This window comes from Dermacentor albipictus, chromosome 5 (genome assembly GCF_038994185.2).
Source record: "Dermacentor albipictus isolate Rhodes 1998 colony chromosome 5, USDA_Dalb.pri_finalv2, whole genome shotgun sequence".
Classification (NCBI taxonomy): domain Eukaryota; kingdom Metazoa; phylum Arthropoda; class Arachnida; order Ixodida; family Ixodidae; genus Dermacentor; species Dermacentor albipictus.
In genome coordinates, this window is record NC_091825.1 from 94,360,177 (window position 1) to 94,385,337 (window position 25,161).

The window sequence follows — 25,161 nt, forward strand, 5'->3', positions numbered from 1 at the left end:
CCCCATTTGTTTTACAGTAAGGAATTCATGAGGCTTTAGGGAGGAGTCACAGGGAACCACTGGGATCATGCTGTACTGTAGTGTAGATAGGTCTGTTCACTTTGTGAAGTATCATATTTTCCGGTGTACAAGTCACACCCCCCTCAAAATGGCAGTTTATGCGAAATATATATATATGCACCTGTTCATTCAGTAAGTCATTAAAACAATATACAGAAATGTTTCACTTCGCGAACGCGGGTGGTGCGCAAGCAATGATATGGACACTCTAGGCACATTTCTGCCATCATGGTCGCCGCGATGTTCTATATAAAGTCCAAGGATGATGAGATTGTACTTCTGCACCGTATGCTGTATGTTCGAGTGAAAGGGTGCAATGGTGAGCCGAATCACACATGAGGGAGGAAAGCGGGAAGGTAGCGCGATATGGAGGGTGGCTTGTACTTTGGGAGCAACTGCATAGTTTGCGAGGCGGTGCGTACCATATCTTGAAAGTTATCTGCAGATGCGACGACTTCTTCAGAGTCAGTTGACTAACAGTCAGCCTGCCGCCACTTGCGTTGCTCCTCTGTCCTTCTCGCACAGTGCTCAGCAACTCGATCACGAGAAGAACCCGCTACCTTAATAGCACTCACACAACCCGTAGCAACTGCCTGAGAACGCCAACCCAACGCACTTTGCGTGGCCATAGCATCCAATCCAATTTTGCAGCAGTTTCTTTTTTTTCTTTAAGTATATAAGTTCAATAAAACTCACCAATGAAAAATTCAGAAAAAAGAAGTGACTTATGCATTGAAAAAATACGGTAATCGGTTCTTGCCAGTTGAGTGCCAGTTCTTGCTCTTGCAGAACTGGCATGGCACCACACCATCTGCAGAAGCCCTGCCCTACCTCTCAAAGGAGTGCAAGGAATCCCTTGAATGTGTCCTGCCCGAAGCCTGCACTGTGCAAAATGAATAGCAAAGTGCAGCACCTCCGAAACTAGCTCAGGAAGTGCAGGTAAGTCGAAATGGTGCGATACAAATCTTTCGGTGCAGACACAGTGTAACAAATGCCGTTATAGGCGCTTCCAGATAGGCACTACCTTTGCGCTTCCCTCAAAAAGATCACTGATCATAGTGTCACGCATAGGCACAGCTGGTTAACTTCACATTTTTCATGAATGTGTACGTCTCTCACAAATGCAGCAGACTCGAGTGCTGCACAGTTAGCCTGGCTGAAAAATTATAAAGCTAATTGGACGCACAGTCATGCTCCTTCCGCTCAATCGACTCGGCAGTGGAGCAAGGCTACCATTCTAGGGAGAAGAGAGACTGCGCCTGATGTCTCTCAACTACCTGCACTAGAAGAGAAGCCCCAAAGTCTTGTTTTTCGCAACTTTGGCAAGTGGTAGCCTACAAAAAGATAATTTTAACTAGCCTTTCGCACTTTTCTTTTAGTTCCTGGAGCAGGATCACATTCTCTGACTCGAAGGACTGTGGCTTTGCGAATTCCCCTCTCGAAAAGTACCGTTTTGGAAGGAGACGTATGTGCTTCCAAACGAAAGTGCTAGTAATGCGGGGACAATTGAATGGTGTGCCAAAAGTATGTCTTTCTAGTAGCTCTTGAGATAATGTTGCTTCAATGATTTTGCATGAAGTTGCACACTGACAAATGTTTGACGAAGAAACAGTCACGTCATATGATTCATTGCACATTACAGAGCCCAGAGAAAATGAAGCCGGAACAGTGCACATTTCTCATAGAAAAGCATTGCCACCTCTCACATGGTAGACCTATGACCGGGGAGTCATCCCATGGCATCGACACTGTCAGTAAGTTTTACCTTACACCTTGCTAACTGAATTCTGAAGTTTTACATGCCAAAACAATGATTTGATTATGAGGCACGCTGTAGTGGGGGACTCCAGGTTAATTTTGACTGCCAGGGGATCTTTAACGTGCCCCCACTGCACTGGACATGGGCGTTTTTGCATTTTGCCCCCATCAAACTGCGGCTTACCCTTTGCTCTGCACAAACCTGAAGCCAGTTCACACAGTGCAGAATTGGTGTAGCAAATCTGCAGTCATATTACTAGCTGGCAGAATGTGTCATTTGAAATGCGTGTTTCATCATATGGCTGAAATGTTACTTCTATGGCTACTTTAAATCCCCAAGATATGCAGCAGAAGACATCAGCACATTTTTTTTTTCTTTTGGCCAGTGCTTCATCGTCAATTTACATCAGCATCCTCTTCAATGTAGCACACAAGTCAAATGCTGACTAAAGTTCAAGCTACAAAGAAAGTGAAGACAGACAGAAAGGCACACAGAGACAGTACAGGTGTTAAGGTGCTGCCGATGCCTACCTGGAACACTGCCTGCCAGAGTGAACCGACACCGTGGTAAGCGAGACAGCAGACTGGCGAGTGCATGCTATTGCAGGACAAAGCTCAATTAGGCTGATAGGAAAAACAAGTGTGTCGAAATATGGGGGGGAGGCAGAAAGTGCTAGCGGAGCGTACCTGAGTAGTCCCAGCCAGAGTGAACCGACACCTTGGTGCGTGGGACAGCACTTGTGCTAGTGCGCGCTATTGTGAAACAAAACTGGAGATGAACTTACAAACAGAGCTTGAGGCATGCAAAGTACAATGTGCGGTACGGGCAGAGAATGCATGCAATAGCTGCAGCAGCCTTCACTAGTCCACGCACTGAACTCTGGTTACGGGGAGTTTTGAGTGTGCTGTTAATGCAGTGTTTGACATGTGTAAAGTCATATTAGAATGTCTTCCAAGTTTCCAACCCTAGAGGCATCCCAAAGCCTCACTGCCATGCGAAGATGCCTCTTGGCAGGGTAAATTTTAATGTAAGCTCACAGCTTCATGTCCGGCATGTTGGAACACTAATGTAAATTGATTCATGCTTTCTGGTTTTCTTCTTGCTTACAATGTGTGTCAACATGTGCCAAGCATCCGGAGAATGCAACGTTACACCACAGTAAACTTTCACCTTTCTTGGCGATCAAACAAAACTGCATGTAAAGAGAAATAAGTGTTCTAGAACCTCTCATGAAAAATGGATCTTTCAGGTGTCCATATTTAGTAAGTCTTAGTGCCAGACACAAGTAACACAAACACCAATCAGACAGATAACAGTTGACAGGGGCAGCAGACACCAAAATACTGATGAAGCACATATATTGCAGTACGGGAGCTGCTGTTACCTTGTGACAGGAGCCACAGCAACACTGCACACAGCCCAGCTGTTTAGCTCAAACAACAAAGTGCCACTTGAAAAAGACAAGAGTTCACAGCCATACATCATGCACAGTGCACAAGGTTCACCGGGACCTCATGATGGGCATATTGTGGCAAGGTGTTAAAAAAAGGGAGGGAAGTACACAAAGGGGCAGGCACAGCAAATAGGAATCAAGACACCGGAGAGCATAGCGGTTGCACCTCCATGACAAACAAAACACGCAGGACAATGGACAAGAGTTAAAAGCAGGAGAGATGACTGTAGTGCTCACCCTTCTCTCATCCTGCTCGCAATCCCTGGAGATGTGTCCCTGCTTGTGGCAGATGTAGCACGTCTTCTCCTGCTCCTTGCACTCACGTGCAATGTGGCCCATTTTGCCACAGTTGTAGCACGACACTGGTCAGAGGAAAAGAAAAGGATGCAAGAGTTCCGTGCTTATATGACTGCCCCCATATGCTTAAGGGCAAAGTGCACCAAAATTTCACTTTGGTTATAAATTAATACTTACAGCGTGACTAGTTATAGTGAAGAGCAGAATATAAGTAATAATAATAACAAATTCTGGCGTCTTATGAGCCAAAACCACAATCTGATTATGAGGCACGGCGTAGTGGAGGACTCCGGATTAATTTTGTCCACCTTGGATTCATTAACATGCACCTAATGCACGGTACCCGGGTATTTTCGCATATTGCCCCCATCGAAGTGCTGCCGGGATTTGATCCCATGACCTCATGCTTAGCAGTGCAATGCCACAGCCGTAGCCACTCCGGCAGCTTATAGTAATAAGGTCTTGTCTGACTACCATTTACTCTCTCACAGAATTCAATTTATACATAACACTAGTGCCAGTTATAGCAGTCATAATGCAAAACACCAGTCGCAATGCAGCTGTTGAAAAATCTCGCAGACAAGCGCAGTAATCTACTGAAGCAATTTGACGAAGCTGCAGCACTGCTACTATTTGTGTGTGTGCGTGTGCCTCCTCACACAAATTCCAGCCAGAACAGGGCCTCGAAAATTTTCAGCATGCCACAGGCACCACCACATCTTAGAGGTCATGCACTGGTATTACGCAGATTTTAAACATCAAGGAGCTTTGTCATCTTTTGCAAGCGATAGAGTTTCGGTACAAAAGCACCTATTTCTGTGAGCTTTTTGCAACCCATCTATTTGTATTTCAATCATATTTTTTGCAAGGAAGTTTTTTTTGTATATATATATGCTGTTCTGGACTTCTTACAGCACCCATTACAGTTGGCATTTCATTGCAGTTCATTGGAGTTGGATTTAACGAGCTCTTAACGAACGAAAAATAACTGTTTGGAATACTTGTTCCACATGAGCGCATTGAAGTGAAACATGTACAGTAGAACATCATCGATATGATCCAGTTTCGTACAATTTCCCGGCACCAACATTCGCAATCAAGAACACAAAAAGATGAGACCTAATACAGCAACAGGCGAACCCACTTATGACGAACCCAGATACATCAATAATGACCACATTTCACTGCACTAACGGCAAAGCCGAGAAGGGAGGCAAAAAAAAAAAAAAAACTTTCACTTTAACAATTGGGCAGAAGCAATCAGAGGATGATTATCAAGCCCAAGCAATAGCTTCCTAGCAGACCTACTGGAATACCAGTTGTGATATGCTGCTCGAAACACTTATTGTTTATGTCTATTGCTTAATGCTGTGAGCTGCATCAATGCACTGTGACCTCACACTATCTCCAGCATTGGTTCGCGGTAAACATCACGTTAAAATTCCTGCGAGGACCCATGGTGAACTGGTATATAAGGATCAGTTCATCGAGTCAGCATGACGACGACCTCCCAGCAATGAGATGTCAATTATTAAATGATGGTGATGGTATAATGACGACAGCATGACAAGTGATGGTATGACGAAGCTGAAATGACGACGATGGCACAACCACAATGGCATGACGACGACGGTATGACAATGGGTGCATGATAGCGACTGCATGACGAAAGACATCACGAAGCTAGAATGACGACGATGTCACTACACCGACGGCATCACAACCATGAACACATATCTAGTGGCCCAAGCAGGTAGACAATTTGGAAAAATGGGTCTGCGTAAAGGCTAAATAGATATAAGTAGGCAAAGAATGCTAATTACATTAAAAATGGCAGTGACTGCACTTATATTTTTTAAATAGCAGGTGATTACAACAGGTCAGGTGCAGTTTTGAAATAGCTATGATGCTGCATTTCGTTCTTGAAATGACATTTTTTAACGGAAACTTGCAGCTTGATGCGATAAAGTGCCATGAATAAACATTAAGATATATGTAGTGGAACCCTGATTATACGACTTTCTCGGGACCGTGAAAAAGCACCATAAAATGTGGGTGTCATAAAATCCGAACATAAATTATGCCTATAATAATACTACTTATTTCGCGCGACGGATTCTACGAGAAACTTTAACGTAAACTACTAACATACTCTGCAGTGCTTGGAAAACCAAATTACCAAAAAAGTAAATGCAATAAGAATTAATGTTGAGTACAAGTACCAATCATGCTTTATTCAAACGAACCTTTACGGCACTTTACTACCCACTGCCATAATTCCCACCAGCTGGCGCGAAATTTTAAAAAGGTCGGTAAGTTTCTTTTGGACCTTGTTTGACCCGTGAACCAAGAGCTTTCGCTTCAGTTGGGAAACGTCCAAAAGGAGGTCCTCTGCAGCAGCGCGTGAACAGACGATGTTCAGGATGCCGTTTATGTGCTGTAGCACCTCGCCGAACATGGCAGGCACAGGCACGGCATCTGTGGCATCATCATTGTCCTTGTCTGATGTTGCAGCAGTGTCGGCCCTAGGCAAAGCCTCCTCTATGGCATCATCCAGCGACACCTCGCTGCAGATCGCAACGTTCTCGTCGGCCTCCACGTACTCGGCAAAGGTCGTGGTGAGGTTTAATACCTCGAACTCGTCGTCGGCGAAGCCTGCATCGGCCTCGTGGTTGTTGCGTCCCCAGCAGAGGAGGCAGTCTCTCGCTTAAAGCCACAGTGCTTGAAGAAGTTAGCGATTGTGCTTCGCGGCACTGTGTTCCACGAACTGGCAATAAAATGCATGGCATCGAGCACAGTGATCTTTTTTTCCGACTCGCTGCACTCCATAGCCGCCAGCCGACGCTGCACTAACCGCTTCCGGTACCCTTGCTTGATGCATTTAATGATGCCGGCATCCAGTGGCTGCAGCCGGCTTGTGCAGTTGGGCAGAAAAAAAAACTACCTTTATGTTCCTCAGACTGGACATATCGGGTGGGTGGAACGGTGCAATATTTTCCTCGCCTTAGCACCCATTTTGTTATCCAGCTGCTGCAAAAAATTGCTGAAGAGCGAAGACGTCATCCGCACCTTCTTGTTGCAGCTGCATGGCAGCGTCTTCAAGTTCTTAAAGCACTGTCGCTTTGCAAACTTTCCAACAACGAGCATGGGCAGCCTCTCGGAACCATCCTCGTTAGCACAGAATAGTGCCGTCACACACTCTTTACTATGCTTGCCACCATGACAGCTGTCACCTTAAAACGCAACGGTTTGCTTGGGCTGTATATGGTAAAAAATACCGCTCTCATCAGAGTTGAAAACGTTGCAGGGTTTGTATGCTGCAATCATCTCTGGCAGCGACTCCATCCACTCGTTCCCCGTCGAAACGTCCATGGAAGTGCTTTCTCCACAGGAGCGGCTGTACACAATCCTGTTTCGTTTTTTAAAGCAATCAAGCCACCCGTTCGATGCCTGAAAGTCGTCGATGCCCAGACGCAATGCCACAAGGTCCACCTTTCCTTTTAGAATGGTGCCATCAACGTCGATCGCAGAGCTCCGTGCTTGATGCAGCCACTTGACAAGAACTTTTTCTAACATTTCATGCTGTCCACCTTGTGCCGTTTTCCGTTTGAGCCCGAACTTGTTGGCATCCTGCAATATCACTTCTTTGTTTGACAGGATCGTCTTAAGCGAAGATTCGGGTATCTTAAGATCCTGGGATATATGCTGACTTTTGTGGCTCCATGCCACTTTTCCGCTTCCTAGATAATATTCAACTTATCGCTGAGCGACAGAACTGCCCGCTTTCGGGACATCGTGCATCGCGCTGCTCCACACAACTCAAAACCTCCGCTGAACGCTGGTCGCTAGGATTACGACGAAAAACACGTGCGATAAACCTAGGCCTCTCCGCACTACCTTGTCGGCGGTCTGCTGCTGGGAAACTGGAAGGAGAGAAACGCTGCCCCAACGCAACACCACTGAGAAGAGAGGGAGAAAATTGCGGAGAAGAAAAGGCGCTATTTTAGCACAGCGGGCATCGCGGGCGGCTGCTGGTAGGGGAGAGAGAAACGAATGATGAGACGAGGAGTACGGAGAGACAGAGCTAAGAAAGAGACCCGCGGCACTTTTGTTTCATCCACCGTTCTGTCCCGCGCTTCACGACGGTCATCGTATAACATGGGTCAGGCGTAAAATTGCGTCGGATAACCAGGGTTTTTAATGCATTGCTTCCATGGGGACTTCGCCGGGACTGCGCTAATCCGTCATAAAACGCGGGTTGTCGCAAAACCACGGGACGTATAACCGGGGTTCCACTCTACTGAAAATATGGTTTTCAAACCAAACAAATCATAACTGCAGATGCCAGCTTCAGTTTTGTTAATTTTTGTACGTATTGAAGGGCAAGTCCACATATAATGAACTACTGATACAACTACTTTTCACGGAACTATCGAGTTCGTCATAAATGGATTAGACTTTTACACTTCCTTTTTACTGGTTAATACACTTCCGGAAAACATCTCTTCGCACCAATGTCCAGTAAATCGTCAAACTGCTATCGCATGATATGTTTTCCGGCCGGTAGATCCTGTGTAAATAAGAAAAGCTGCGAGGCACATGCGATTAAGAGCAGTAGTCGCCCTCAACAGCAGTTTTCTCACAGTACTCACCCGCCCGGGGCCATTGCATTAAGCATTTTCACTTATCTATTTCACAGCGCATGTGGCGTAGAAAGCGTACTGCATGCTTTTATTAAGGAATAACCCAAATGACCCAAACGTGACGCTGTTCAAATGTCAGTGTCATGTTTCGCTCTGGCAGAGATTCCCAATTGCCGCCAAGTGGGCACGTCAAAACTTCCCCCCAAAATGCATGCCCGAAGAAGCTGCTGACCCAGGCCAAACTCGAGCAGCGCAAACATCAGCTTGCTGAAGCCTCAAAAACGACAATGTGCGTTTTGGGCCCCTCAGGCCCCACCAGATAGGTGCTGATCGGCATCTCATGCCACAACACATCACTTTACGTAGATGTCAATTCCAGTCGAGTCTGTTGAATTTTTTAGCAACTTTGAAACGTACATTCTCCCAGTTAGCAAGTTTTTTCTTAAAAAGTATACACATACTTTTTAAGGCAGCTTAAAGGACACTAAAAAGAAACACTGAATTACTTTAGATGGATAAAATATTCTTTTGAAACAATTTTCATTTAATTTGCGGTAATACGTTGATTAGTAAAGAAAATTATGGTGAATGCTCTATTTTCTTTTATTTTGCACCGAAGCTCCAGCAAAGGAGGTGTCACCACCGGTCTTTCTTTTTAGAGAGCAGCTCTTGGGCACCCGTCCCTGCGGTGAGTGTCGGTATGACCAAATGAACAAGCCCAACAGCAAAGGATGAAAGAGAAACACGGAGCACAGCAGCGAATTAAAGGCGGTGACAGCGAAGAGAGCGTGAGGTGAAAAGTGGAGGAGGGTGCAGCAGAACCATGAGGCAGAAAGCAAAGAAAGAGGGTATGGTGAAAGCGCAAGAAAAACAGTGCCACGCAAGATGTGTTCTGCGACAATCGCTGTGAGATGGCGCCGGAGTACCGTGCATCCGTCTGTTCACTGCTTTAATCTTTCTTCAATCACTGCTTTTCACTGGCTAACATGTTAAATGATGTCCCTCAGTGCACGACGTGCCTGCATGTATCAGAATTTTCTCGAATCTTATAAATAGTTCTATCCCATGGCTGTTGTCACCAAAGCTTTTTGTAATTTGATTGTATGCGCAACACGAACTGTGTAGTGCAGTACTTTCTGGAAGCCATGCAGGCACCAGCAATTGCATTGGAACTTTCGACGAGTCATGTACAAAATCCAATGTGCTTGACCCACAGATCAGATTTTCGACGATCGCCAACTCCGCTCGCCGCTATTGTTGTGCCTGAGTGTTATACTTGTTTTGCTGGGCACAAGTTCGCCAAATAAAGAGTTAAATTTGTCACTCACAGTTCCCAACACTGTGTCATTCTTCACTGTCACTACCACGTGACAATATAATCATAATACAAAGTGTGTTAGCCAGTTCTTTCTGAACAATGAGTGATGCAACTGGTCAAGCGCTTCATCTGCCGCAGCTGCTAAACGAGCTGCCCGAGCAGAGGCTCAGCGCCACCGCAGAAAGCACACCGTCATTCAGAATCAAATTCTTCGCCACAATACATCATAATTCAAAACATCTAAACAGCTGCGCTCAAAATTCGCATCGTTGAATTTTTTTTTTTTGCCTCTTTTCTTGCTTACCAAGCGTCCTCCAACAGTAAGGGTAGATTTTTTTGCTATTGAAGAAAGCCGATTTAGTAATTTGGCTCAAAGTCTTCTCTTTAGTGTACCTTCAAGGAGTGAGAATCCAAAACAAAAGCTGAAACTAGTCAGAGCTCCATGAGAGCAAGGAGTGCAGAATGACACAAGGCAAGGAATTGGAACCAGACACACACGGCACCAATCATCCTCCACGAGTTTATTGAGGAATGATGAAATGATGTGATAGCAGCTTGCTTGCTTTAATGTTCTTCGCACACATGATAGCGTACTGTCATTGCTGTTCAGGGCAATTTACAATTCATTCCATTCTTGCGATTCTTGTGCTTTAAATAATCTCATGGCATATATGGGACAATTTGAGTGCATAGGGTACATAAAATCAATTATGCTTGTGTTGACTCACTATTTACAAGCAGCACGAAGTTGATCCCAGCATTCTTTTTTTTCTTAAGAAATTCATACTGAAGGCTGTATGCTGCATGTGGATTTTGTCCTTTTCACCATTCATGGCAGACAGGCTGGTGCCGTGCCCCATGCAAAAGCATCAATGCTTTACTGAGCTGCTGATCCATCACTATGTAATGTACATGCATAATGATATAAATATAAATACACTTCTCATCAGCATTAAAGCTCAATTAGGAGCTGCCACTATGTGTCTGGTTTGCATCAGCTTTGTCTAGCCACAATGTACTCAGGGAGCAAGTTTAAAAGCTTGCACTTTGAAAATTTCTTTGCATGGCTTGTATTTCTCCAACATTTGCTTGTGGTTGTATTGCTTTTTCTGTGTGCCAGATGTTTTTAACTTCAGTCATTCCTCCAACATCTGTATACTGTACCTGTCAACACCTTTCAAATTATGTTATGCCTGCTCCATATTGACACAGAAGGTATAGAACTAAGTGAATAAATATGAGAGAATTTAGCAGGCGAGGACGGCACTCACTTTCATCTGGGCCATGCTGGCAGTCCTTGGAGATGTGACCAGTGCCGTTGCAGCGGTAACACCGGTCCTCGGCCTCCTTGCAGTCCCTGGCAAAGTGGCCTATCCGGTTGCACTTGTAGCACTTCTCTGACCATTGCAGGAGGAAGAACATGAGACAAAACAGCTGTTGCAGATGCCTGCCGTTCAAAGTGTTGGACAGGCCCATCAGAAAAAAACAGTGGCAACTTGCAAGCAAGAAAAGAGCACACCCTTATCAGTGGTGTGGCTGCCCAGCCATCGTCAACACAAGGCCGTTAATATTGCGAGTTAGTCTTGTGCGACAGCGTGTGCTAGGTGGACAGCAGGGGCTAACACCTGATAACATCCTGAAAGCAAACTTGAAATGCTGTGCCAGAGCTGCTCCTTGTAGTAGTATAATAATAAACACTGTGGCTCACCTCGTGCAGAAGCTAGAGGCTCAACAATCTTGCTGGCTGATAGGTGTGTACAAATACTAACATACAATAGATTACGCTTCAGAAATCAAAGGGACAGAAAAATGTGTTCAGTTTATCCAAAGCTTAATTTATGCAAAGTGCACATAAACCATCAATAATCATTTTGTTCGAAGATTGTGAGTGTTTTATTATTACTGGGGAGAAAAAAGAAAAGACCTTCACACGTTTTGTTTCTGATATAGTACAATCAATTTCCATTAATTCGACCCCGACAGAACCGACGAAATTTACAAAAGTAATCTGTTGGCTGAATTAAACGAGATGCATAAAAAATGCCAACACTAACTGCTGATTCATTTAGCAGCATTTGCCCGATTCTCACAGCCACTTAAATCAAATACGCACCCTCTTTCAATGTGTCCAAAGCAGAAAACTAATGTAGAAATTACATTGAGACTCCTAAACAAAGTAGAAATAACATTTGCCTGTTTTCTTAGTAATAAAAATGATCAAGGGTCTAATACGTGTTGAACAACAGTGCCAGTTTGTTAAAACAGCTTCGCCACATGGTTTTTAAAGTTGGCTTTGCCACAACATACGCTGTTGTGCGGTAAAGCATACATGTGTCGCAAAGGTGGTTTTAGTATCGTGTCGGAGTGCACTACGCATGCAATTTTCGGCTCAATTTCCTGGGGAGAAAACTGCAGCAGATCCAACGTGCCCTGTTTTAACGTATATAAAGTGAAGCTTACAAGGCAGTGTTCACACGCGGCTTCTAATTTGGGTCATAGATGCCCCGAATGAAGCGTTCTGCAATGCAATGCACCTTTAAATGAACCAGTACTATATATGCAGTTTGTTTGGGGTAACCGACCCGACAGCCAGCCTCCCCCCCCCCCCCCCCATCCTGGAGGCGCAGATGCGACTGTCCAGACGGTTGCTAGGCGGCGCAACGCACATCCAACGTGCGGCCACCTCCTCCAGTGCCATCTCTCCTATCTCATAGCAGCTTTCCGTGTCACAAAGCCCCCTCGAACCTCTCTATTAGCGGCCAACGAACCGCATCCGCAGGACGGATTCCCCCCTCTACCTTCCACTGCTGCGGGTGAAGTAATGTGGGCCATCACTCCTAGATGCCACCAATGTCTCGTAGCCGAGTGTAAGCTATTTGGCGAGACGGAAGCAACATGCAGCAGTCATGGTCAGCAAGCCAGGCACAAGGGGTTTGCAAAGAAAGCTTTGCTTTAAAGGAAGATGCATATTATAATTGGGTAAATACCTTTTAATGAGACATTGTGAGCTATGCTTATTGACTGAATATGTTCGTAAGGGAGGCCAAAAATAGCCATTTTCGATGGGAGATGATGCGTGTTCAACGCATTCACCGTCTCCCTGAGCTCTGCTGAGATGGATGCTGCCACTAAAAGGGTCGTTATTGGGGTCACCATAGGCATCAGGCATGTGCATGATGACAGTTCACGTTTGAATTATCCAGCAAAAGCAAATTTTAGGATTAGGATAACAGAAGTATGGGCCCATAGAAATGCATTGGCACTGGCCAGGACCTTCAGCTGGGATCGAATTAGCGGAAACCTACTGCAGTCTTTTTTACAGGGTTGTGCTCATGAGCAAAACAATTACGAGCAATTCCACGCACTCCTCACATCCAATATAGCGCTGCAGACAATAACTGCCACCTAGTCGGAAACAGTGAGACACACTAAAACAGCAATACCTATGTATCCTTCAATATAACCACGGCCTTCATCACAAACTTTAACATCTCATCAGAGCAGGTAACAAAAGCATCATCTGGGATCACTCATTCCTAACGGCATGAACAAAGCAGTAGCGGCAACCTGACTGGAAAGAAATTACCAAATCCATAGTGTTCTCTTCTTTTTCTGGGATCATTACTTGCCTAGTCTTCATGATAGAAACAATGTTGCAACTTGGGCGTCCTTAATTTGAACTAACTATCCTACAACTGCCTTATGGATTGGATTGGAGTTTATCATTACATTGCACATTATAAAGTGTTGTTTGCTAAAGGCACAAATGGAGCATTAGGAGCAAATAAGCACTCTTTTTGCACACTTGGGACTCCCTGGTGAGTGCAAATAAAAGCGGTTTAGCCAGAAATGTTTGGCTCCCTGAGCAACATATAGTGGCCACTACATAACTTATGTTTAGTGTATGTGCGCACTGAGTGCTAGGGCGAACTTTATCCCACTTTATCTCCAATTTTATACTTAATCACCCACAGTTTGTGATTTGAAATATTAGGAAAACTATTGGAACATATTCATGTTTAACAATAGGGCCAGAATATTGAATAGGGCAACATTCAATTTGATTCGAAAGTTTTGAATATTTGCACATCCCCAGGGCTGGGCAAAGATACTTTGCAATTGTGATGATATGATACAACCTACTTGGGGCAACAAGTATTTGAGATACAGATACAAGATACAACCACAATTATTGTATCTGATACGATACTTTCCATCTGTACTTTAAGATACTTCGATACATTCACAGATTTCTTATTATAGATCTATACAATGTAGCAGCAAACGTGTGTATGCACAAAAATGATTGCTTGGAAATTTCTCAACTCTGACCAACCTTGTTTCATTTGAATAAGATGTATGTTAGTACAGTAAAACCTCGTTAAACTGTATCCACTTAAACAGTAGTTTTGTTTTAAAAGTAGTAAAGTCAAATGCCCGACTAAGAGGCCATTGATCATAATGCGTTCTGTATCAGTATAAACCATACCAGCTTATTGCGTACGCATCGGTTAACACGTAGTGTTTACACTTTTCGTCGCGCAATCACAGCGGTGCATCGTGTCAGAGTTACTACACTGACTATGCGTCGTCCCCATCGGGCGGCCCAGCAGAACAACAAGCCTCAGAGATCACAACGGCCTCCAAGCGCCCTGTTCTCTATGTGCCCCGTACATGTGTTTGCGCGTGAAGCCGCATCAACATCATTCTGGGGCCACGCCAGAGAGTGTTGTGGCATTGTGCAAGCTACGACCCACGTCATGCCGAAGCAAAAAGCACTGGGTGCTGAGCATAGAAGAAAAATTGACATCATTCGTACTATCGAACGTGGCACGAAGAAGTCGGCGCTGGCACATGACGTGACATTAAGCTCAGCGTTACCGCTGCTGTTACCACGAAAAGATGTCTGCTACGAGGTTCGAGTGTTCGCCATCGTTTCCTCTGTTGCTGCCGAAGTGTCACCTCATTACAGTGGTGAGGACAACACGGAAAGTGACAGCATGGGCAATTCACGCTAACAGTGGCAGAAGCTGCGCATTAAGTCAGCCTCGTGAATGCAATCGTTGCGACAAGAACAGCACCTCGTGACTTCTGTGGCGCTACAGTGCTTGTGCACGGATAATATGCAACACCAATGAGGAATCTGCCATGCAAGTGTTTGCCAAGAAGTAGGGTCTGGCTGAAAAGCTGGCTCGCACCTTCAGTAAGCTTGAGGCTGCTGTCGTCGCTGCTAGGCCGCCGCGGCATCAAACAAAAATACAGTAAAACCTCGTTAAGCCGTACCCGCTTAAACAGTAGTTTCGGTTTAAAAGTAGTAAAGTCAATTCCCCGACTCAGCGGCCATTGAACATAATGTATTTTGTATCCGCATAAACCGTACCAGCTTATTGCGTACGCATCGGTTAAAACGTAGTGTTTCCACTTTTCGTCGCACAAACACGGCGGTGCGTCGTCTCCATCGGGCGGCCCGGCAGAACAAGCCTCAGAGATCGGTACAACGGCCTCCAAGCGCCCTGTGCGATTGCACGTGAAGCCGCATCAACATCAACATCATTTCGACGCCGCATGGACGCCGTGCCAGAGAGCGTTGTGGCTGTGGTTGTGGCGTCGTGCAAGCGAGGACTCGCGTCATGCCGAAGCTAGGATAAAAAAAGACGCCGGGTGCTCAGCATAGAAGAAAAATTAGACATCGTCCGTGTTACCGAACGTGACACGAAGTCGGCGCTGGCCCGCAACATGGATCTGCTGTTGACTACAGTGTGTGGCATTTGGAATGCGAAGTTGCTCGGCAGCGCTGCTGCGACCGCGAAGAGATATGTCGGTTACGAGGATCGACTTTTCACCATCATTGCCGCTGTTGTTGCCGAAGTGTCAACTAGCGACAGTGATGAGGACGACACGGAAAGCGACAGCACGGGCTATTCAGGCCCGACAGTGGCAGAAGCTGCGCGTTACGTCAGCCTCATGAATGCGATCGTCGCAAGGAGAACAGGGGCGCGATAACGTAACTATTCCAAACAAAAAGTTTTTCGAACTCCGGCACCCGGCAATGAAAAAGGCGCCCCGGGAATTATGCAGCACTACTGCGCGCGTGCACGGAGAATACATAACGCCAACGAGGAATCTGCCGTGCGAGTGTTTGCCGAGAGAAGGGGGGCTGGCTGAGAAGCTGGCACGCAGCTTCAGTAAGCTTGAGGCCGCTGTCGTCGTGCTAGGCCATCGCGACATCAAATGAAAATAACACTTACGTCCCGCGAAGTGAATAAATACTGCATGTTTTTTCCCCTTTCATCGCACTCTCTCAGAGTTCCGTTTTCGACAGGTAAGTGGGCGATCTCATGCTATTTCGCTTAAACAGTACTACCGTTTAGTACGTACTTTTTCCGAGCTCTGGCCGACTACGGTTTAACGAGGTTTCACTTAACGCTTTTGTCGCACAAGTGAACAAATACTGCATATTTTTGCCCTTTCATCGTACTCTCTCCGAGTTCCATTTTCGACAGGTAAGTTGGCGATCTTATGCTATTTCAGTTAAGCAGTACTACCGTTTAGTACATACTTTTTCCGGGCTCTGGCCAACCAGGATTTACCAATGTTTCACTGTATCTGAAAATTTTTGCCTTTCTTGCTCAAAGTAGAATACTTCCATCCCAAAAGAATTTATTGGGGTTGCTTTAGTGGCTTAACATGAAAGCTCTTTATATGCTGCGCTGTCAGTGGTTTTTGCTTGTTGATTTTGTAACTGTTGGGAGTTGCTGCTATGCTTGCCGACCAGCTAGTGGGTCGCCATCTATATACAAGAATGTATAGGTCGCCGGAAACGCTCCCCTCCGCGCACGTTAGTGTACTGCACCACGTGATAACAAAGGGAGACCGTAGTCCGGCCCGTGCTGCTGCTGGCCCACGTTTTAGTCACCCCTTAAGAAGGGACCAAGCTGGTCCCGAAATGTTGTGTTTCAAATAAATTATTGGTTGGAGTTAATAATTTTTAAAATTTTTCAAGTAACTAAGAAGCCTCTGGACGATGGCGCAAATACCACTGTGGAGCTTTATCTCGTCCGTAAACGTATTACTGTTTTGGCATGTAATGTAGCCCCAAAAAATTGCTTTTGGTGCTTGCAACAATAACATACACAAAATGGCCGCCTTGTACACAAGTCTCCTTGAGGCAGCACCAGCCATGCTCTGGTTCACAACAGTCAAAGTTGCATTCATGAGATTCTTCAAATTGCTATGTGTGAAATTCACTATGTGTACGAGGGTGTCTACCAAGCTGACATTTCCAAATTCCCCGAGTTTTCCAGGTTTTCCCAGAGTGCCTTCGCAAAATTCCCTGAGTGATGCAGAACTGTGTTATATGTCAAGACGGGCTGAAACCATATCGCCCGACGCGTCACTCTAGTAAACATATGAAAAAAATTTAAAAAAAAACGACTTAATCCAATTTGATTACAAAGGTTTATGCTATTGAAGAAAGAAAGTAGCAGGGAGGGGTTAGTAAAATGCACAGCAACTAAAATGTCTTCGAAAAAAATTGCAAATCGAGTCAGACATTCTCAAGTAGAAATATGCATACAGAAGCAAATATTTTTGAATACAAGCTATTTCTATCAACTGATAGCAAGCTCAGTGGCACCAAACCCGAACTTTTTCACAATTGAGATTCTCTCTCAACAGCTCGTAAGTCAAGCTCAACTGTCCTGACATACTCTCAGCCTGCACACGACGCCTCAGCGTTGTTTCACTGCTTTGTACAGTTTACTTTGGTTTCGGTGAGGGACACCTGCATCTCGGCATCAGCCAACACCTTGTTTTTTGAGCTCTGGCTCCTTCAAAGAAATCGTCGCATACTTCATTCCCTGTTCATTCCTCAATGCACCGGTCCTTTCTGTTCTCGTCCTCCTTTCGCCGCGCGGACCATTTGAAGCATACTCTTGGTCAGTTTACAGTCAACGTCCAATTTTTGGACCCCTTTGGGGCCACGAAAACTTGCAAAAAATCAGGCAGCCCAAAAAAATAAATACATGTCTTTTACTGCCCTTAAGGGCTCAAATCGACAAGGGCATGTCTGAAGATCTGAATGCCTGCCAGTATACATATTAGGCATATCGGTGCTCCTACTGTGACAGGAGAGGGCGGGTGCAGGCGTGTAAAATTGAGGAATACATACTGTGTCCCGCCCCTTCCTACGCTAATTAAGCTTCACCGCAATACTTTGCTAATGCTTCACCGCATCACACTGTATTGAGGTAAAACTAACTTTCAGGAACAAGCATTATGCAATGTGCCGTGCTTTCCGAGCTTCGAAGCCAAAATTATTTGCCGATAGCGGAGAAATGAAGAAACACAGAATCGAACGGTAAGAAGCTTAATAGCGAACGTCAAAGCAGCTAGGCCTAGTGTAGCTGCAGTGATGGCTATGACTGCCAGCAGATCTGTGCGCGAGAGCGCCAGTTCGAGGCGGCGAGGTAATCAAAATGGCAGCGGTGGTGGCTTTGGTTATTGCCGTTTCGGACCTGCGGTCATGGCAAAACGTCCGGCAAATTGGACGGCGAAGAGTGCTTGCATCCGAAATTTCAGACTCTATGGGGTACGTGGCAGTGCCGCGAAGCCGTCCAAATTATCGGGAGTCCGAAAAGTAAGTCGTTGACTGTACACTGGCAACTCCTCCAGCCGAGGACAGGGCGTCAAAGACGATTTGTTAAGATTCCTGTGTGTTACTCCGGCCAGCATTACCGTGCCTTTCGAGCCTTTCAATAAAATTGCAGCTAATTTTCCCTGATAGAGGCACAAATTCCCTGAGTTTTCCCTGAGTTCTTTCATACTATTCAAAATCCCTGAGAATTCCGAGTTTTCCCAATTTGTAGACACCCTGTATACACAAGGCAACCCAATTTTGCATTCTTCAGACTGCGTAACAAAGCACCACACAAGAGAAACTTCGATAGCAACACTATAGCGGCATCAGGATTTGTGCGAGAGACGCCGCACGCATCACAGTACAGTGGCTACAATCATCATGACAGCAATGCAACTAAAAACAAAAAAATCAGGGAAGCAAATGGTTGGTTGTGTGCAGACGGTTGAGTGCTTGTTTTGTCGAGACGGCGCAAGCACCACCACGTGACCATGTGACACAAATAGACGCACAGACCTCATTACCCGACCTCACTGGAGGGATCTGGAGTAAAGATAAAAAGAATGCCACTGCTTTTAGTTTTAATCAAGTGGCTCAGTTGTAGCAGTATAATCTTGAGAAGGGAAGTTTAGCAAACATAGTTTCGCATGGTGATGTTGCAATAGTAGTACCTTGTATATTCAGATACACTATACAGTAAAAGCTCGTTAATTCGAACCGCAAGGGGAAGCCGCTTCAGTTCGAATTAACGAAAGTTCGAACTAACGAAAGTGAAGGAGAGCAACAGTACACTGCGATTTGGAAGCAGTAGGGAATGTCAGAAATTTGGCGTGTCAGAAAGTGATGGCGTGTGCCGCGGGCACACGCCATCTTCAAGTCGAAGCTCTGGGTCCGGCTGTGCCACACCACCGATGTCCACCGAAACGAATGTTAGCCGATGCTTAACACCATCACAATGAATCGCGACGGCCGATACCTCCTAAGCTGAAAACAGAGGTGCACAACCGATGAAGACTGCCGAGACAAAGACGCCGAACATGTGAAGGTGGCGAAGGCCCTGATTCGTTGGTTCTTAATTGCAAGTGCAGCTGCGACGTACTTGATTCGCTGTGTTTTGGCGCTTGCCGTGCCATCTCCGCACAACATTAGCAGCTGTACAAGATTTGCAAAGCCTCCGAGATTCGCAACGGGCAAGAAGTCTCGGAGGTTACGTAGAACGGAGAGGCGGCAGCCGCCACTGCCCTCTGGCTGACCCCGCGTCGGTTAGATTTTTTTCCGATTTTGCCTTCTCTCGCCGTTCTCTCCGTTTAGGAGGCAATACAGCCTTGTGTGTAGGCAGTAGGCGCGTTTCTCTGGCCGTATGCCAGGCGAGCGTAGTTCGAATTATCCGTGAGGGAACCTTCTCGCGTTCGAATTAACGGACTTTTTTATACATAGATTTCTGTGGAGCTTGGCCGGACCAAATCGTACAGTTCGAATTATCCATAAATTCGAATTATTGAAGTTCGAATTAACGAGCTTTCACTGTATACACTTTCGTGTATCGGCAATACAGTATTATGTTTGTGCCCTGGGATTTGCCTGACGGGAGGCCAGTGCTGTGGTGGGTCGACTGTGGAGGCAGCATTCATCCCTGCATGGTGCCCGCTTTGGGCACACGACTACGTGCACGGCTAGGGTTTCCTCACGGCTGCACGGTGTCTACGACGGAAGTGGCCACCGGCTCACGGACTGCTATTCGGACCCTCCCCGTGCCAGCAGCATTGCAGCCACCTTTGTGCGGCGGCGCCCAGAGCACCCCTTTGACCAACCACCCAAGGAGGGCTATGTTTCGACCCCGTGCCTTGCAGTTAGTTCCCTTTGTCCTATGCCGAGCCATAAAACTTGCCCAGCGCACCATTCCGACCGACCGCCAGATCGGCCTGATAACGCAGCGCGGTGCCCGGAGGCACCAGGCCCTGAAAGCGGCGTTGGGACCACGGAGGCTGCCCAGACCCTCTTTCTCTCGACCTTGTTCGTCCTTAGGGACTGTCTGGGGAATCTGGGGACTGAGGGGTGTTATTTAAGCAGCTTGCAGCTGCTCTGTTGGTCTCTCCTGATAACCACGCCAACTTGTAAACACTGTGTAAAGAATTCTTCGCCAAGAGAGCTCTCCTTGTCTCCGACTCTGCATAAAGTGGGGTCAAGACCTCCTGCCGGCCACGCATACCTCGGCACACGCAGCAACAGATACATGTCTTGCCAGACACTGAAGCTTCCTTAACACAAAGTGATAAACTTATTAATATGCTAGGAGCAAAAGCCCTTTTCAGTTACATTAAAGGTTTTACTGCAGTCCTGTTAAACTGACCTTCTCGTAAGATCAACTGATTTCCAAAGTGCCTTCAAGCATGTTGAATGAAACCATACAACGAAATTTTTAAAGCAAGCTACTTCCCGAATTATCGAACCTTGGCAGCCTGGCTGCTTGAAGAGCACTTTTTCAGCTGACCAGAAACTGAAGGTGAGCTGTAGCTCTTTTTATCATTCAGCTGCTCAGTTGATCGGACATGCAAACAGCACTGCATGTACTGAAGAACATAGGATTTCATTTATACTGCCTTTTCTGATTTTGTTTCGTTGTAGGCAATAACGTAGTCATTATCTCAACATATATCTAAAGCCTTTATTTTTCAAACACTGATTCATAGTTGATGGTAAGCAAATTTGTCTCGCATCTTTCCTGTGTTTTGATTACCTTGTGAGGCAATAACTGCCACATTGGGGACATACATTTAGCTATTGCGCTATTGAGCACATATATTTCAGCACTTCTGCTGATAGCATAACTTCACTGGCACGAAAATGAGCTCGATAAATCAAGGATTATGCACACACTTAATCAAGCTTTACAAACTTATGACGTGCATGGTCACTTATTCAATGCTCCACAAAGTGCTGCAAATAACATTATAGTTCTGGAGATGTGGGGAACTGGGGCCATAATGCCAATGAATCACTTTCGGGGATGTCACTTTCAGTGTACACTGACTGGCGATTAAGCCAACAGAAGGCGGGTGTGACTAGAAAGATGGCACAGCTCCAATGAGCATTATTTTTGAGTCACATAGCTTTCAACTGCATTGACAAGATCAGCCTTGATCCAGCAAGGCCTTCAATCATGGACCTCATATTGTGAAACGATAAAAGTATGCCCACGGGTGACCTAATGACAGCACATGCTCCAGTTAAAAGTATCTGCTCAAGTTACGATGCAAAGAGTAGCTTTAATGCTGAAGAGTGGTAGCAAGACTATATATGCTTAGGCTACAAAAACACTGACAGTTTTCAGGGAGCTGACACGCCCAACCTTCACTTTAGCAGCAGCCTTTGAACATTAAAACTTCGTGAAAATTCAGGTGGGTACCACCTTGAGTCTTAAGCAATCCAATGCACACCAGGAGACATTGAACTTAATTAGTAGATCCTTAACAGACAACTTTTCTGGGTGGGCAGCACACTAACTTGGAGAAGAAAAAGCAGGACTCAATGTGACACTACAGTTTTACCACAGCAGGTAAAGCCCTCCAGCTGTCTCACCCTCACCTAGACTGTCACCACTTAAAGTGCAAACCAAGAGAGGCACATCCTGTCGTGCTCGGCAAAATGAACAGCGTTCAGTACAAGCGAAGTAAACAGCTGACAGGCTCACCTCTAATCGGAGGCTTGTAGTCCATGCGGCCTCGGGAGGCGCCGCGGCCCCCGCCCCGTGGTCCCCCTCCGCCCATGCCACCTCGTCCCCCTCCCCCACTGCCACCATCCTGGAAGCACTCGCGAGCAAAGTGTCCCAGCTTGTGGCACTTGTAGCACTCCGTGGTGGCACTCATACTTCCCTGGCCTCCTCACCCTCGGCTCTCGACTCACTCCACCCGCCCCTCGGCGCCCACCTGCTGCGGCTCCTCCTGCATTGAGAGAGAAAACAGCATGCCGATTACTGATAAAGATCAGCCAGAGGGTCTCATATTGATTTACTGATTCACGAGTAGTAACATCCCAAAGCAATACTGGCTTTATGAGACACAGAAGTGGATGGATCCGGAATAACCTTGACTGCCTGGAGTTCTGTAATGTGAACCTAAATCTAGGTACACCAGCTTTCTTGCATTTTACCTCCATTGGAATATGGCTGCTGCAGCCAGGTATCAAACCCACAAGCTCTTGCATGCTCGCAAGCAGAACATCATGGCCAATGAACCTCTGCAGCAGGCGAGTTTCGTACTGATATCAGTGGAGAGAAATCTAGCAGTGCTCCAATCATTCTACCACAATAGGAATCATGTGTGGTCGAACATGTCCAAGACCGACACACTAACAGCATAACAGGGGCTAAAAGAAAAATAAATGTTAAAAAAATATGCCTTTAAAACAAATCTTTCACAATACTAGACTTCCACTGTGCTTCCCTTGCATGTTTCAACTCTTAATCACACGTCAGCAATTCATTACAGCTATTGTACACGTTCATATTTGCCGTAATCTCAACTAAGACAATTTTGCCGACTGCCAACCGTTGGAGAATAAGATAACAAACGTGCAATGTTTGGCTCAAGAAAAAAAAAAAGGCAAGGAAAACAAGCATGAATAGGAGGCCAGGCTTAGTTAAGCGGCAGTACTGCAGCTTTTTCTCACTACCCCTTTTTGCTCAAGAAAAATTTAATTTTGATTCATTGAATTCACATAGCTACCAGTGCTCTGGGCTGTTCACTCAACAGCACGAAAGAGCAACAACAGGCATTTGTGGCATGTACTTAGCTAACAATGTGTGAAAAGGTTATCTTATAAGTTTTCCTATTTAGCCAGTAACTAAATGGTACACACACTGTTGGTCACTGCCCAGAATAAAATGGATGAAGTGATTTCCAGTGATGCTATGCTGAAAATTCGTTCCACGTAGTTGAAACTTAAGTCCCTCCTATTTGTTTTTTTGTTTTTGTTTTTGTTTTCACTTTCTATGAATACTCAGTCATCACTGTTTGCATATCCTGTTGCCATGGTCACAAAATTTGAACGAACATACGATGTAACATTGCCCAAAGTTCACTCAGCACTGAACATGTTACTGTTACAATACTCCCACATCCGAGTCATTTATGTTTTCTAACCAAACAAATTTCTGAATAAAGGGAAAATCAGACATCCACCCGTTCGTAGCAATTGCTACAAAGGAAACCCATACGGGTTCCTCGAATGAAAAGCCTCATAGTTGAAGAAAAATTCGTCCTGGTCCGGGACTCGAACCCAGGACCACCGCCTTTCCGGGGTAGCCGCTCTACCATCTGAGCTAACCAGGCGGCTAGCAGATGGATGGGCGAAGTCGAATTTGTCGACAACATGAAGCAAAGGCAAGAGTTTGACGCAGTAGTTCTGCGGAAACCCTCAAGGCAGAGAGATTTTCTGATTTTCCCTTTAATCATTACTTCTCTCCGCCTTGTGGGTTTCCGCAGAACTACTATGTCAAACTCTTGCCTTTGCTTCATGTTGTCGACAAATTCGACTTCGCCCTGCCGTCTGCTAGCCGCCTGGTTAGCTCAGATGGTAGAGCGGCTGCCCCGGAAAGGCGGTGGTCCCGGGTTCGAGTCCCGGACCAGGACGAATTTTTCTTCAACTATGAGGCTTTTCATTCGAGGAACCCGTATGGGTCTCCTTTGTAGCAATTGCTACGAACGGGTGGATGTCTGACTTTCCCTTTATTCATTACTTCTCTCCGCCTTGCGGGTTTCTGCAGAACTACTACGTCAGACAAATTTCTGAACTCCACTGGCCACCTCCGAGCGCAAGAGAAAAACCTAGCTTACGTGGATGCCCACCGGATTTCTAAGAAAGATCATCGTGCGACCGGCTATTGTGTCTTGCTGGACAGCACCTTGCCCTTTACAGGTGCATCAATCACCCTGAGCTTGCGGGGCACGACAGCAACAGCTGTGAGGCAGTTTCAGGCCTTGGGCAACAAGGTTTGCTGCCTTTGCACTGCTTAAAATTTCATTCCTCCAGCCTGCCAACAAGAGCTTGCTTCTCATAACTTTTTGTACACTTGCACAAAGCTTCAAAATATCTGGTCACGACTGTCTTTCCACACAAAGTAGGTTGCTTCAATTGATCAGCAAAATTACAAGAAGAAACAAAATCTGGTTAGTAAAACTTGCTGTTGGGCTAGTTGGTATGTGATAACTGGTATGAAATAAGGCGTGTCACGACCACAGAGGGATGAGGAGAAAGAAAAGGGCGTCACTTGCAACTAATCTTTCACAGAAAAGCAGCTTAATATATAGCCATTCCAAACATGCGCAAACCACATCACTTCAAACGTTCCATCAAATTACACCAGATAAGGGAATTCCCAGAAACTTTCTAATCTAATGAAGAATGAAAAGATTTGTATTCACCCCCAGACAGAACCAGACACTGACACAGATCTTCCTTTTAATGTAGTATGCTTTCATCATCTCACATGCCAGGGTATCTGTACTCTCAACGAGAATGCAAGTACCAGAAAACCTCGGCTCACACATGCACAAATCACAATGGACAAGCAAATGTGCTGAAAGCTTGTTTTTTACTGAAAGTTTGTGTTCTCTAGCTCTGTCATTTAGGCACCAGCCTGTTTGGTCTATGTAAACCCTACTGCCGCTAAGCAGGATTTAATACACCATGCCAACCAAGCGGGCGGCCTAGAGTGCCTCTTCCCGCAGAGGGAGGGCCTTGGTGCTCTGGAAATGCATGGGGGCACAGGCTAGTCAACTTAAGTGGGGCCAAGAAAATAGCCACGCTCTCAAGGTTCTGCGAAACCTTATGAACATAAGGTACAACCATTGACCTTTTGTCTATCGACTGCCTGTTTTTCCTCGTTCACTTTTTGGAGGAGGGTTTCAGAAACTGCGATGACGACAGAGCTAGAATGGCCAGCTGAATGCAGCCACTTGACCTGATTATCGAAACTTTCCTGCATCTTGCAAG

The 25,161-nt window shown here is 45.7% G+C and overlaps 1 protein-coding gene and 1 non-coding gene across 5 annotated transcripts in view; one reads left to right on the forward strand and one right to left on the reverse strand.

Moving 5' to 3' along the window:
* LOC135897081 (CCHC-type zinc finger nucleic acid binding protein-like) overlaps positions 1-25,161 on the reverse strand; it is a 49,741-nt gene that overhangs the window by 20,707 nt on the left and 3,873 nt on the right. For 3 of the 4 annotated variants that reach the window (XM_065425660.2, XM_065425662.1, XM_065425661.1), the window contains exons 2-4: positions 21,860-22,109; positions 10,802-10,927; positions 3,510-3,634 (exon numbers count right to left, since the gene is read on the reverse strand). In XM_065425660.2, coding sequence (XP_065281732.1) covers positions 3,510-3,634; positions 10,802-10,927; positions 21,860-22,034 — 426 coding nt within the window. In that variant the 5' untranslated portion in view covers positions 22,035-22,109. Of the gene's footprint in view, positions 1-2,349; positions 2,417-2,505; positions 2,572-3,509; positions 3,635-10,801; positions 10,928-21,859; positions 22,110-25,161 lie in introns of all 4 variants that reach the window. The other variant, XM_065425663.2, reaches the window with a different exon arrangement.
* TRNAS-GGA (transfer RNA serine (anticodon GGA)) lies at positions 23,725-23,799 on the forward strand. Its single transcript has one exon. It is a non-coding gene; the product is annotated as a tRNA-Ser (tRNA).